General features: G+C 43.2%; 1 protein-coding gene across 1 annotated transcript in view; it reads left to right on the top strand.

Annotated features, from left to right (window-relative positions):
* Positions 1–16240, top strand: part of LOC139303061 (disintegrin and metalloproteinase domain-containing protein 12-like) — a 62874-nt gene that overhangs the window by 7433 nt on the left and 39201 nt on the right. Inside the window, exons 2-3 of the mRNA XM_070926761.1 lie at positions 1736–1857; positions 3432–3505. Coding sequence (XP_070782862.1) covers positions 1736–1857; positions 3432–3505 — 196 coding nt within the window. The remainder of the gene's footprint in view (positions 1–1735; positions 1858–3431; positions 3506–16240) is intronic.

Here is a 16240-nt window from a genome sequence, read left to right on the forward strand (position 1 = left end):
GTGTGGTTTTCGAGGACTAATGAGGGTAGGATGCTTCTCCCGCTGTTGTGTGTGAGATGCCGTCCCGTCCTTGCCGGTGCCTGCTTCTCATCATCAGGCTGGAGCTGGATGAGGACTGCTGAGCTGGTCACCTCTGGCTTTCCGCTATCAGCTGGAGCGGCTCTGTGATGAACTCCAGAGTGGTGGTTTCCTCAGAGGAGAACCAGAACAAAGCTCAGCTGGGGAGCACTGTGCCTGACCTGGGTTTTTAATGCTGGATAATAAGCAGACTCAGCAATTTAGCTTGGTGAGTCATGCGTACAGACACAGACGGGATGTGAACCTCGAAGGAAGAGCCTTGAATTTGCTAGTAATAATAATCTGTGACGAGTGTGTCCCCTTGAGTGTGTTTTGTGTTTATGTTTGTTTGAAATGGGATTCAAAATGAAAAAGTAACAAAGTTTCAAGTTCAAAACACACCACAAATTATATTCAGACCACACGCATAACTTCTCACAAGTCCCCCGACATCATCCTCAAACTAAATCTGTTTCCCTGCTGTTAGGAAACGCTCGATGGAGCATCAGTGGAAGAAAACAAAAAAAACAAGCAAACATTTGATTTAGGATGTTTGCACTGAAACAAATGGCTCTAACAACCCCTGCTGTTTTAGTAAGAGACCCAAGTTCCGAAATAGCTTCCCCGCTGCGGGGAGCTGATTACTGCAGGAACCCTGTTAGCAATGTCCTCCAGTGGCTCACTATTGCATTCTGTCTCTCTGTGTGCTCATGATGTACTATTTAGAGCGATTGCAGCTTCTGTCTCGGTTGTAAGTGGGAGGTTTACTTGGGATAGTGGTCGTTTTTCTGGCACTTCATCTCCTGCCGGCACGCTTGGGGACGTCAGTATTGGATTTGGGGACGAATATGTTCTTAAATGACTGGCAACGCAGCGAAGCTCCAAGAATTGTAGCCATTCGGAGGCTCAGTTAACACCCTGTCAGAACAGAGAGAGAGGAGATAAAAGCATGCTGGGAACAATGCCCCAAAGCTACGTCTAATCCCTGCACTGCATCCTGGACACTAGCCCTGTGTTAGGAGTTGTCACAGCAGCAGCAGCTGCATTTCCTCTTCGCTCAAAACTCTCCATTCCTGTAGAACTGTGAAGATTTATGCCGCTTTAGTGGCAGAGGGGGTGGTTGCGGTTTCGCCACAGGCTCACGGTTCTCACTGCTTGATGTGTGAGAGTGCTGATTAGTGCTGTTGTATTCATGTCTTAATGGGAGAGGAGACAAGCTCTGTTCTACTGACAGCCTATAAAAAGGAGGTGAACATATGTTCAGGAAGGGCGAGAATGTATTGGAGATGGTGTTTTGTCAGCGTAGATAATTGTTAGTTATAAAAAACAAAAACATTCAGAGAGCATTATTTGTGTGCTGTGACACAGAAAAGCCATCAAATACAAATACAGTGATTTTGTTTAAATGACACTATATTACAAGGCAGCTGTACTGTCAGGTTGTGTCCTGATGTTGTTAATGAAAACCAGGCGCAGGCCCTTAATAGCGGGGAGGAATTCATTATCAGTATTGTTTGTAGAAAATCAGTTTAGAAAGTGTCCCTATTGTTTGTGTCCACGAAGATGGACATGCTCTGGTTTTACAGAATAATTTGTCTTTTTAGAATTTTAGAATAAAGCGGGAACACTTTGAAGTTTTCTGTGTATTCTCACATGGTATTTGTATTTTCTTTTACAGGGAGTCTTTTGAGCTCGTCTGTTCATCACAGACCAACAGCGAAGCAGAAACACTATGGGACTACAGTACCTCTTCTGCTTGTTGGACAAGACTGGAAACCACTCGGCCAGCTCAAATCCCAGGTGAAAAGTAGTAGTTGATAGAATTAAACACATTTGTCTATCCTACACTGGTCCAGATATCCTGACATTACTTAGCATAGCTGTCATAAAATTTGGTATTGATATTCATGGTCCCCTGCACCTTCTATTGTAGCTAAGTTAAAGGGTGCAGGACCACATACAGCCAGGCAGCGATAGCAGTCATTTGTGTCTCTTTGTGTTCAGTTCAGTACATTTAAAGCACATACAGCGCTACAATATCTGCATCTTAGAAAGGAAAACACTACACAACCCACTGGAACATTAATGAAATGTTTGAAATCTGGAATCCTTGGCTCGGTGTGGTGTTATAATCCCAGACTTTACAAAAACAAAATACATGGCTGCCAGGCAGACTTAAAAAACACAGCTTGCGTTTCTAGGTTGTGTTATCGAGTCAATTCATTTGTGAATTAATTTGTTCTGGCTTAACCAAACAGACAAGGTGCCACAAGGTTTCTTTGGGATGTTATTACCCGAAAAACAAAACAAAACCTCAGATCAGTGAATTAAAGAACAATGGAGGTGAAATTAAGTGCTAATTTGAATATATTACTAATATAATAATGAGCACAAACATGCAGTGTGTTATCTATATTGTCCCTGAAGTTATAAATGTCAGCCGTCATGAACATTATGCAGTGTGAGGGAGGTCAAAGCTTGCATATAGAGAGCTGTCTGAACAGAAAATAGCAGAAAGTTTAGTCCCACATGGCTTGTGCAATGATACTGCCTAAAACCTTAAGTGTTCTGCTTCCATATCCTCTCATGATCCACTAGACATTCTTCTCCACGGGGGGTGATGGATGACTTAACCCAGAGCAGCGCTCCACAGTTGACCCAGATTGAACTACGTGTGTGAAATGTGTTTGTGTGTGTGTGTGTGTGTGGTTGCCCAGCGATATGGAGAATGTGAGACAGAAGATTTTTTTTTGTGTTTCTGGGCCCGAGTGAGAGCGCGGCACCCGAGAGGAGAGAGGTTATGTGTTGCCATGTGAATGAGTGTGTGTGTGTGTGTGTGTGTGTGTGTGTGTGGGCGTGTGCACACATGCTGTCGTATTTGTTGCACAGCACGACTGACTGAAGTGATGTACGACTTGACTGCCACTTCATCTGACTCATGACACACGGTTTCTCTCAGTGTTGTAACTCAGGGGCGCGAGGACTCGTGGCTTTCTGCGGGATTACTGTCAAATGGAATAGAAACATAAAGCTAATCCTCTCAGCTCTTGTTCTAAGATTCAAAGTCGCTTCATAAGGATTTCCGACTGCTCTCATCAATTGAAAACAGTCGTCTCGCATGTTTCCTCACAGCGCTGGGTGGCTCAGTCACAGTTTCATGAGGATTGTAATGGAGATTTTAACTATTTGCGTTTTTTTTATGTTATTGCCACACATAGCACTGATTTCATTTATTTTCTTAAATGTTGACCATGCTAACCAATGCTGCAACACTTGCAACAGCAACCAGAGCCGTCTTTCCTCAATCAAAATGCTGTCTGCCTGACTCCAGCACCAATCTTTCTCATCCCTTCTCCTGTCTGTTGTCTCTTCAGAGTCACCCTGCATCACTGAAGCTCTTGATTGAAACGGAAGGTCAACAGCTGCTCTTGGCTCTGGAGAAAAACGAGTAAGTGTTCCCTCCATTCATACTTGGCCTGAGCTCGGAACTGAGTGCTTTCTGGACTACAAATGGGTGACATATGCACTGCCCAGGGGCTACAGCTGGGGCCGCAGCCAAGTTGTGTGTCACACATAACAGGCAAAGGGGAAGGAGGAAGTCTTTCTCTCTTGCACTGCTAGTGCGGGCATGGCAGTGCTCTCTGTGCTTTGGTCTTTTTCGTGTGCTGAAACAAAGACTTGAAAGACAGAAATTCCTGAATACATCACCCAGACATTGATGAAAACCGACATCTTCCTCCTTCTTCTCCCTCTATCTTTTCATTTGATCTATTGGTATAACACAGGGGAGAAGGAGGCTTTGTTTGAACACAGCACACACTCCTCGCTCTGTATATTAAGATACTGTCAACACAGTGTCAGTCAAGGGACTGGCAAGGAGGGGGGAACATCATTTGAAACAGATCAGCTTATCGGAATTGGTACAGTTTGACAGAGACGTAGCTCTCAATCTGTTTGGAGGACTATTTGTCATCTTTGCATTTTTACACAAGGGCTGACTGAATGTGGCCTCGGTCTCAGACAACCGCCGTGTCGAGTGTGTTGCTGAGAAGAATGGGACTTGATTGATGGAGCAATATGTTTTCCATCCAGCTCTGCTGCCACACATGAGCAACCAGGAACAAGCAGAGCTGTCTGTCTGATAGAGAGAAAAGCAAAGAGAGAGAGAGAGAGAGAGAGAGAGAGAGAGAGAGAGAGAGAGCGGATGGGTTTTTATGTCAGAGTCAGCCATGAATCTCACTTGTTTTCCAGACTTAATATATGTAAATTCCACCTGCAGACTGTGGGACAAAGCTTTCAACACCAGCAACCGCAATTTTATGGCTTACCCACTTTGAAAATATTTTGATGGGAAATCACACTTAGTCTTTCTGTTGAATAACATTCCTGCTTTGCACAGGTGGGGATTTTGCAAAGCTGACTTGCAGATTGTCAAATTTTCACCAGCCCCATTTATAGCAGGGAATTACGTTCCCTTGCAGTAAAAACATTTCATTTCAGAATGGGAACTTTTCCCCGGTGATCAGCTGCAGTGGAAAAACAACCTGTATTCCCATGCATCTCCCTCATGATCCTCATCCAGCGTGGCTGTCATCGCTGTCCAATAGCATTAAATGTAAAGTCCACAGTTGAGCTCAAACCCCGGGCCAAGAGGAACAAGCAGAGACGATGGAGAGGTGCAATCTAGATCTTGCTAATAAGCTTGAGCATGATGGACAGACTTTACTCAAACAAACATCTGTGCTTTCCAAATACCAATCTGTCAGAATTTACTCCCGACACTTGCAGCATGTCTGGACTACAAGTTTTAACTACTGGCAAGGGATGGATTTTCATCATCTGTGGATTCTCACACACTTCTGCGATAAGTCAAAATGCTACCTCAAAAAAGAAGCTACTTTATGCCATGCGTGTTTGACAAGACGAATCACAAATAGGACGTGGATTTGAACGGGACGTGTGTTGTTGAGTGAGTTTGCTCCACAGATCAGTGCACCGGAGCCAGAATTGAACCTGCTTTGCTGACATTAAGTGAGGGTTCTTGTCTGAGGTTGCTGGCAGGCTGGCTGCGTGCCGCTGATGAAATCCAGTTGTTCAAACACAGCCGGCATCAGTAGAGGAGGAAAAAAGTTGGTCCAGAATGAAATGATTTGTATTAAACCCCCGGATTTATTTTTGTTCTTGGTTTAATAAATATTGCTGGCAACAAAACGCGAGTGAGGTGTGCTGCCAGCTGAATGCGATCATTGCTGTTGCATTGAGGGGTGAACATGCTCAGTGTGTGTCTGAGCTCACATCACTCCTGCAGTGTAATAGAGAATAGTAGAGGTCGACTACAAAAGCTGAGGTGCATGTTATCGCAAACTGCTTGAAATGACTCCCTTTCTGGTTTATAGAGAACCATTAGTGAACTATTAGTTGAAAACTTAAGTTATTCTTATTTAACACAATGTGTTAAATGGGTCAACTACAGGCCAAAAACAGTAGAAACAGCCAACCTACTGTCTTTTTAAATCTCTGCAATGTGTTACTTTGGCACGGTGACTGACATATTGTGAAGGTTAGAACTACGTCTCACCTTCAGCTTGATCCCTGTTGTAACAGTGGTCCAATAAACCAAACTTCTTATTAGTACTCCGAGTCAACAGCGTTAAGGAATAAAAATCCCCCTCCATTAACTACATGACGTATGAAACTGAAATACTAAGATCTGAGCAGCAAACAGCAGTCGGGTTTATTCATATTCTTACAAAGAATTCAGATATTCTCATCTTTCAAATCCATCCAGCCTGCTGAGCTGTCGCTTACCATCAGTCCATTTATGGCAAATCGGAATTTAAGAGACAAATACTCACAAAAGAAGTCATGAACTATTGACCTCATACTGTATAATTTCTCCTCATGATATCTGTGTATAGTAAGTCACAATTGATCATATTCCTCTATGGTCTCCTCCCAGTGACAGGTTAAAAAAAAATAACCATGTAAGTGTGACATTGTAAATGTTACCTTGTCTTTTGGTATTATTATAGTGTTTTCACTAGAAGATGCTGTTTTCAATGTCTACTTGTAATAAATCACAGTTTCTCACTCTGATGGTGAGCTGTGTAGTGTCAGTGGCACTGATGACATTTTGACAACCTGCAACATGACAAAAACTATCCTTGATAGAACAAAGCTAGTGAGCCAATATGGAGCATTCCTTGGTGTGTCTGCTCCTTGGCATTAAGGACTGCGGAAGCAGGAGACACAGGCGTCAGATATTCCTACAACATCCCCGGACACCCTTTCCAGCCTGTTTTTGGGATGGAAAGGGCGCACGCTGCCTGGAGCAACATGTCTACCGTGCGAACTGCTGCTCCAAATGGTTCAAAAGATGGCTGCCTGAAATATCAAGTCCCTCTCCATGTGGAAATGCTGCCATTTCATGCACCCATGTAGTGTCACTCAGCAATTAATGATGCTTGACTGGAAAAGTGCACGTGTACGTAGCAACAGGCTGTTGCATTTACGGCAAAAAGGATGTTCATAAGGTAAGCCTGATCACCTCATCTGCTCCACGGTGTCTGATCCCTGGTGGCATCTAATCTCTGATCAATTTACGTTAGTAGATGACTGTCTAAGCAGAAGCTTCACATGGCCTTTGCTTTGTGAAATGGCACCTTTACTTGAATGTTGAGGTCCTTTATTACATTTTGAGGAATCCATTTGCATGTGAGTTGTGTGAGTGTGTGTGCTTGGGTGAATGAGAGACTTTATAAAGCACTTTGTCCTGCTCAGGTAGGAAAATCCTATAAATATGCATCCATTTACCATTTCATGTCAGGGTATTAATTTCTTTGTGGAGGCACTCATTTATTCAGTTTCTTGCCCTTGCTGGGGGAGAGAAACCATGAAGCCTTGTGGACAGCTTTGACCTCTGGGTATGGAACCACTTCTGGCCAAGCTGTTCGAGCAACCCTTGCTGCTTTGCGGCTTTGAATGTGAGGCCTCCAGGCATATCAAGATGAGTCCCAAGCTGAGCAGGCAGCATGCTCTCCATCCACGTTTCCCTTTCTAATGGACTGCAGGATCACTGAAACGAGGCCTGTGGCTCGTCGGCTGGGCGGAGGATGTTCTTGGTTGCCTGCACTTGGGGTTTCTCCCTGCTCATCATGTTGTTTGGCCTTAAGCATAAGGAACCTGGAGGGCTGGCTATCCATCTTGTGGAGTGTTTTTTGCTCCGAGACAAACAGACACAAAGGAGCACACACACAGATGTGCATACACACACTCTAATCTGGCCTTTTCCCTGGACAGAGGGCAGGCAGAGGATATGTTTCCTGATTGAAAGGCCTTGGTGCAAACTTCTTTTTCTATCTCTCTGGTGTTTGGAAGAACAATAACATTCAGCCTGGACAGGATCCAGACACAATTTGTCCCAGTTTGCGTGTTGGATTTTAGGGATGTTATTTGACTCCATATCTCAGACCGGACTGCTGCTGGCCTGTGACCGGTTGCTTCTCTCAATGAAGACGTCCTCGTGTCTCACTGAAAACATGGACAGGAAACAGACTCTCCTGGGGAACTGAACAAACAGAAGGCTAAAGACGCCGCACAAATAACCAACCCATTCTGGAAAAAAATCTTTCCTTTGTAGCGATTGTTTAAGGAACGTCAAACCTAATGACTCTTGTAATCAAGTCAGGAGTGAGACAAGAGTGCATCAAATCCTTCTCCAAGTCATTAGATGATTAGAAGATGAAAACATGCTCTTTTCTTGACTTTACCCTTGTTCCTTCAAGGTGAATTTTTGGATTGATTGACATGATGTTTGACCAATAGAATGACATTTATTGGGTCATCTGTTGTTCTTACATTAAGACCGAAAGTTTTATACCAGTATGACAAAGTTTTAAAACATGCCAACAATACAAAGTACAAAGCATTACAGACTTTCACATCTTAGTTTTAAACTTGCATCGCGTTTTATGAATCGTTTTGAACCCAAAACCCATTTTGATTTTGCCATTCTTCTTGAGCAACACTAGTATCCAATTCTCTGATGCTTAACTGGAAATAAAATGAAAGCTTCTTCTTGTTATTGTAGAGCTGGAGACGAGCACGACATGAGAATTCAACATTTTTAAGTAATGGGAGGAGATGAAGATAAAACTGATGATTTGAAGTCTCTGTGTGTGTCTATGTCCCCTTCCTGCTATGCTCCTGTAATCACTGTGGAGATGACATCTAGTAAGAGCCTTGCTCCTAATTATCTTATCGGAAGCCTACTGGTCACATCTGTCCCCTGCCAGTGCATAATCAACTTGTCCTCTGACCTATTAGCCAAGCATTCCCAGAGAAATAGAGACGCATGGGCAGTTAGATAGTGGGTGAATTTGTGCCCTGTCCACAGTAATGTAGAGAACATGCCTGCCCGTGACTAACAGCCCAGTCCACTCACTGACCATCAGCATGAATAGATATACTCCTATATATGAACACACTCAAAAACTTGGATTTTCTGCATGCTTGTGCCAGTGCTCATTTATTCTCTTTCTTCTGTGGACAAACATGCACGTAAACTTTCTTTCATCAGCGCAATTCAAACACACACACCATGTTCTAAAATTCGTTCAGAACCACCAAACCTTACTTCCAAGAGAAGGATGCACTGAGGTTAACTCTAGCCTTTGTACCTTTCTGGTTACCCTTGCGGCTGCAAGGCCACGATATACTGGGATTCATTAGTTTCAAAGACAAGCCATGGAAATGGGCTTGTCTCTGTCCAGAGCCTGCGCCTTTTAACTACTTCCTTCAAAAGGGAATTTTTTGGAAGGAGCTTCCCTCTTTTGAATTACCTTCTCAGAAGCTCCAATTATTTTCAAGCTTAGAGCAGTAATTAATAAGGTGGATTCGTCACTCCATGTTCCTAATTAATTAGGAGGCACCAAGTAACACTGGAAAGCTCCTAGAACGGCTTGTCCCTTCTTTCAGATGAAGAAGCGTGAGATGCACATGCACGGTGTCCTTTTTAAAGTTCTGTTTTGTATGTGTGTCTGTATAAATGTGTTTTTACTGGTCTAGAAAGCTTTCCATCCCAACTTAACCTTCAAGCTTACTTCAAAGTCCAAAAACAACTCAACCCGTTCACCTGATGTCACTATCTCTCTCACTAAACTGTAGATAGCATCTAAATAAGTACTTTAATTTACTATCACTCTCGTGTAAATTGCAAATTAGACGGAGATTGAATTCAAATTCAAGGTGAGCGCAGAGAAACTTTCCCTCTTCAGCAGATGAATGTGAAAAAAAAAACCCAGCAACAGTGAATGGTGAATGTACAATACTCTGCACAGTGAAGGTCAAACATCACAGTAAAGTAACACTGAGCAAAACACATTTTTTTAACTGAAAAAAATTAAAAGACTGAGTTTTAGACTGAAAAGTCTAAAACGATCTTTTGTGCAGTGATAGGGGTCTTCCCCTTTCCAATCTGAGCCTTTTTCCAGACGAGCCACAGGGGTCTCAGGACTCCAGCTGGTAGATCTATTCCTCAGCCTCTCTCCCTTCACCACAAAGCACACAGCCAATTGAAACCTACTGTCAGCTGCAGTTTCTGTCTGGGGGGACGAGCCATCATTCACCACTTATCTTCACCAGAGAGCTTACAGAGGGTCCCGCAGATAAAGATGCCTATCTACGGGACCCTTTCTCTCTTTTTCGAAGGAGGTTGTTATTGAGGCTGCGTTTAGCAGTCAAGTGTACATGTGTTTAAAAAGACAAACAATACAGTTTTTTCTTCTTTCTGATCATGCTTTCATCTTTAGGTAACTGGGGGGTTGGTGCCTTGCTCACAGGCAGATGATGAGGGAGGGGGAGAGGATTTTGTTTCCACAGCTGGGATCCAAACTTTCTTCTTTAACCATTAGTCTGCGACCAACCTGTTAGAGGCCCTGGGAGCTGAGATTTACTGTGCAGGTAGTGCTCATGATTTTAGAAACACGTGGACTGTGGATGTGGAGAGACAACCAGACAGCCATCGCCCATCTTCTTTTTGAGTCATCTTTTAAGAGCCCTCTATTGCATTATTATGATTCTGGGTGCAAGATTTTGGTGTTAAAGTAATAATTCAAAGGCTGAACAATAACACATTTTATTTTACCTGCGAATTCCAGTCTGTCATTTTGAGCAGGCGCCTACGCGTCTTTTAAGATAAGATTGAATCAAAAGTTATGAACAGAGGGTTTTTTTAAAAAGTAGACTAGGCCATGTGTTTCATTTTCAGACCTTCATATAACTTCTTTCTAAGATTTAATGGAGCATAATGTAAGGCTTTATCCGCGAGAGCATTTATTGCAAGACTTTTCAACATATTCCAGACGGCTGATAAAGTGTAAGCACATTATTTCCAACTCAGCATCCAACCTGTGAATGTGTTTTCTTTGACTCCCCTATGGCTCGATCAGACATAAGAAGTACCATTTAGATTGCACCATGTGGCATCACTGAACAGCATACAGAATTAATGGATTCACATTTTGTTTTGTGTCTCTGTGCTGAAATGACTTTCCAAACACTCACAAAATGTGTCTTTTTAATCCTAAAACTTTCATCCTGCAAACGAACGAGCAAACATAATATTTCACTAGTTTTGAAATTAAAAAGACAAATCAACAAAGTGCTGTAATTTCAGTGGGTTTTTCACTGTTAATACATGACAACAATAGCCAAACATGGAAACTGGGAACCTGTAAACACGCTGTCGTCCCCTGTCTTCCATGTAGACATGGGGGAAATAAGCAAGTACAATAAAATCACTACCTCCAGGGGCTCATGTATTGCTGAAATGCAGCTATGAAAGTAGAGCATGAACACACACCCTGTCATTATATATTTGATTTGTATACCTATAAGGAATAACACCGAATTTACACAGGAGTGTAAGACAGTGTAAAAAAACATTTGAAAATGAATTGCCAGAAAATGTGGCTTTATTAGAGGACATTAGATTTTAAAAGTTAGTTTTAACATCCGTTAGCCAAGGCCCTCTGTCTTCATCTTCCTTTCTGTGCTCTTTCCATCAGATTCTGTTTTTGTCTGGCTCACAATCTCTCCCTTTCACCTATTTAAGCAAACGTTATCCATAAATTCGAGTGAAATCTCATTTTCTCAAGGCTCCGGGGTGCCAAAGGGAATAAACAAAAGCCGCCAAAGTTTTCGACCTCTGTGGCTGCTGACCATAAAGATAATCAGTCCAGGCTCACAGTCCTGGCTTCCATCCTCCCTCTGACAGACAGACAAATAGATTTGCCGGCGTTACAGTTTGAGTTAATGTCAGCTGGGAGGGAGAGCTCGCTCTACTTGTCCTCCATCCTGTTCCCTCCGTTCTCACAGTCCACTGACCTTCCTATGACCAGCACTCCCTGCGCATGGGGTCACTGACTGAGCGAAGAAGCCACGCGTGGTCATCAGTCAGATGGTCAAATTTGGGCTGAAGGAAGCCTGTCTCTTTCAGCTGATCTAGGAGGGTTTTTCCCCTTCTGTTGCCCTACACATGCTCACGCAGAGCAGTGTCCTTGTGATAAATGAATGCTGGATGGAAAGCAAAAACAGCATCCGCTCCAGTTGACTAGCACAGCAAAAAGCTTCAGCAGCAGTTTCCCCTTTTTGCCCTAAAAGGTAGCATCTCTTCTGATGAATCTCTCTCGTTTTTTCCTTTTGTGTTCCTGCTTTGACTCATTTAAAATTTCAAATCCACACAAGACTCAATGGGAAACCTGTGTAGGAGTTAGAGTTCAAATGCCTCTTTCATCACTAAATTTAGCTTAGTGATAAAAGGAAATGGTGCAGAGAAAGTCGGGGACCTGGAGCGCGGAGTCTTCCCCCCATCTTCATGTCATGCAGAAAGCAGATGCTTTAGGTTTCCCATCCCTCTCGTCATTAAAGTTATGTGTCTGAGGCCCCACAGTGCTGAGAGATGGGCACACAGGGAGTAGACGGGGGCAGGGGAAGGATGTGTGATGACTGGATTGGAGGTTTCTGGTGTTTTTGCTTTGTCAGATGAAGTGTGAAGGCAGTCCTCCTCCTCTTATGTCTACCTGCCTTCATGTCTCTCCCTCCTTTCTTATTTTCTTGCCGTCAGCAGCTTCTAATAACTCCCTGTTGGGGTATGGGACACGGCAGGGTCTCCTTTGGTTGGCCCCCATACTCCTCCTCACTCACTCTCACCTAATTCCTCCAGCACTGGGGACAGGAGTGAGCTGCCAACAACAATAGGAGCTGCCAGTGTTTGATAAAGAGGCTGTGGACTGCTTTGGGGTGCAGGGACTCGAGGCCCGAGTCCATGACACAGTTGCCTTAAAATCATCAACAGAGTTTCTGAGGGGTCACGGGCAGGTTGTAAATTCACAGAGGGTTAAGCAGGAAACTGCATTTGTTGACACATGAGCTGAGAGAAAAGCTATATGTTGTCCTTGAAAAACAACAAGGCATATAGTTGGCAGGAGTAGATCCAGTTGTCTGATGCAGGAACATAACTAACACTGAGGACACTGAGAGCATGTCCTCTCTATTTTTACTTAAAGGAGTCGTTCCACACTTTGGGGAAATACATTTATTCACTGTCTTGGCATTAGATGAGAAGATCGACCCCACTCATACCTGTCACTTCAATATGAAGCTGGAGCCAGTAGTCTGGGGTCGTCATCGTGAGGTTTCCAGGCAACCATTGGAGGCTCCAGGAGGTCTCTGCACCCAGCCAAGAAATAGTCCCACACATAATCCCCCATTACACTTTAGGTTTTAATTATACAAACCAGATATAACGTGTTAATTAGTGAGCTTTTGAGGTGCTGGAAGGTTTGTTACCTTTGGACAGAGTCGGCTTGCTGTTTCCCCCTGTTTCCAGTCTTCATGCTAAGCTAAGCTAACCAGCTGCTGGAGCTATTCCTTTAACATTCTACAATTAATAATAATTAATTCTTAAATGAATAAGTAAATAAATGATTCAGTATTTCCCCAGCAGAGCGGTGTTGAGAAGGCTGTTAAACATCATTCAGACCTTCACGTTGGGATATAAAATTCATACAAAAGACAAGTTAATAGTTAACTGAATGGTTAAAATATGAAAAATGCAAATAATTAAAATGGCTCTTTGTTTTTTGTGTCAGGTCAAAATGTTCTAAAGGGGTTCGGGGTGGGGGGGGGGGGGGGGTGCAAGACTCATGACCTCAGAAGTTCTACAGTCCTGGGCCTAATAAATGGACACTCTGTATGTGGATGCAAATCAACCACGCACACCTTCTCTTTATGCTCAATGGGTCATCGACGCTGTAAAAATGAACGAGCCCCAGCTGTGCACTCCATCTGCACGCTCTGATATATGATGGGATGTATACAAACAATCTCATAGAGAAAGCCAATAATGTTCCACGTCCAGAGTGCATCAGCTGAACAACAGGATCTATATTCCTTACAGGGATCAATGGACCATGGATGATCGATGAGCTAGTAGTGCATTATTGGGAAATCATTCAGCAACTTTAGAAACGGGGTGAAATGGTGTCGAGAGCTGATTTAAAGAAGCGTGACATAACAGAATCTTTTGTCAGCATTCACTGCAGAAATCAGTTTGGATGAAAGCTGGTAGAGATTTATGAATGCTCAGGGGTTGGGAAACGTATTGTATTGCCCAATAAATTTGTCTTAGTACACACCACACCTGTTGCAAATGCATGAGGATTCTGGCCTTGCACGTTACACTAATGTTCATTTCTCTTTAAATTATTTAGCTGTTTTGTTTGTCTCCTGCAGCTCTAATCTTGTAGCCTTCTTTTCCTCTTAATCATCTCCTAAAAGAACACAGGGTCAGGATACATAACCAAACCCAGCTATTACATCAAAATCAGACTTTTACTAGAAAGAGGGAGGGCATCTCCCTCCCTGACACAATCACAAGGGTGAGAGACATGAAGGGAGGGAGAGTAAATTTGTATTCAGGCCTTAATTGTTTGATTTCCCTGAGGGTGTGCAAGACGGGGGAGAAGGGCAGGAAAAAAAGGGGGCGTACAAGTACAGACAGATTTAATTAATTGAAATGCAGTTTTTTTGCATGTGCATTTACCTTGCGAAAAGAATGATAGGCTTGATTGTTTGAAGTTCCCTAGTTGCTCATTAGTTTAAGCATGAGGTTGCAATGAATATAGATGGATGAGCTTTGGGCCTTGGGCCAGTTCTTTGCAAACCATTTGAATTAATGGGAAAGCTCAGAGCTGTTGTATTTGCATGACCCGTCCTGAAAATGACTTTGCATTCACCCCTCCTCGGTACCTCCTCCCGTTCTCAGCCTTAACCCACATAATGATCTAAAAAAAACTAAACAAAGCAAATAAAAAGATGTGGAAAGCAGACAGAGAAGATGTGATGAAATTAATTATTTCGAGGCTGCACGTAAAGCTTATTGTTGCCACTTGGAATGTATCCACAGAGAGGAATGTGAATTAAATCGAGTCAATTTCCATCTGCAGGCTTTCAATATTGCCTGATTTTGCTACAGGCTAGAAGACATGAATATCAAAATGAGGTATCTGTCTCTGGGATTTCTGCCTCCGCTCCCAATACAATGAAGGTTTGTGGTGCAATAATGTAAGGGGAAAGAACATTTAAATTCAGCACCTCTTTCCAGAAACGGTATCCTCATTACTCACAGACCTCACTGTGAACAGATTTTACAGGGACTATTTATTTCGTAGAAAGTAGTTCCGGTGAAAGTTTCACTGCAATTTGGGTTAACAGGCCTTTTAAAATTTTGCAAAATACTTCAGGAAAGCCTCACAGTTCTATAACACCTTCCTGATTTCCAATGCAGGCACTGAGGGTTGGATAAGTAGTTTAGGAAATCATGCGAGGAGTGTTGTGGTTTGCTGATAGTGTTGAAAGAAAAGAATGTGTTGCATGATCTATAAGCCATGAGCCTGCTGTGTGTGGAGCACAAACACAATCCGTGCTGTGGAAACAGCACATACAGCGATATCTGCGTGTGTACAAGCACACACACATTCTCCCACACAGGCGCGCATAAATCACACTGAGCTACCAGCACATGCAGTGATTCCTGCACACAAGCGGGGACACGCTCTCTCTTTCCTCTCTCTCCCACACCCCCGCACGCAAACACACAGGCGGAGCTCGTACTGAGGAAGATGAAGAGGCAGGGCAGAGGCGCGCCTTCTCTGCCACAGAGGAATAGAAGCCCCGGGGGGCAGATAGGAGTAGTAAGCAGGATGAAGGATCTCCCCTCCAGTGATCCACGGCAACAAAGGCGATTTAAGAGACTTCTGCTTTGGCACCCGGCATAATTAGTTTCAGATACCAGTGTCACTGGACCATGCCATGAAAAAAAAACAAAGAAAAAAAACATCCACCTGGGACAAACTGCCAAAATGTTTCTGTTTTTATTTGTTTTCCGACAAGTTCAATTTAATTGTTGTCTCTTGTTTAATTGAAAGCATACGAAATATTTAAGCTTCACATTCCACTTGACCTGAAGTGGAGCACTGTGTGGAGTTCACACTGCGTCACACGTGATTACTTTTCCCTGGCCCTTGAGGATCGTGATATCATGAGCAATAAAATGACTATTAATGTCTTTTTTAGAAGAAATGAGAGAGCCCTGTTGTAAACCATGAGTGAGCGGGTGATGATTTGCAGGGTGATCGCTCTCAAAGACACCATTTGGCGCATGCATGCATGCCTTTGGTTGACAAAACACTGCGGTGTAATGAGAGAACACAGGAGAGCCAAATGTGACTTGATGTTACATGTCGACAAGTGACAACAGGCGAAGGAACAAAAGTTCCACTTTTCCTGTAGTTATCCTGGTTGTAGTTATGCTTTTGTGACTCTTACAGCACGCCCACACGTAGAGATAAGTCGTAAAACCAAATAACCAGTGAGAAGTTAAACAAATATGGCTTTTTATTACTTTGCCAGGTTTTCATTGTGCTTGTCAGACTGGAATGGTTGGACTATGTGTCATTCCTCACTGAACTGTGGCGCTGCAAGAGACAAAGTGTTGCCTTAATATGGTGAGGCAGCAGCATGTGTTCTTAACGTGACACAGGATGCAACTGTGCTGAGGGACAGCATAAAGAAAACAAGTCATCATACCTTAATGACATGTTTGTCCGTGCTTTCCAAGAAT

Source organism: Enoplosus armatus, chromosome 20, assembly GCF_043641665.1.
Source record: "Enoplosus armatus isolate fEnoArm2 chromosome 20, fEnoArm2.hap1, whole genome shotgun sequence".
In the NCBI taxonomy this organism is placed as follows: domain Eukaryota; kingdom Metazoa; phylum Chordata; class Actinopteri; order Centrarchiformes; family Enoplosidae; genus Enoplosus; species Enoplosus armatus.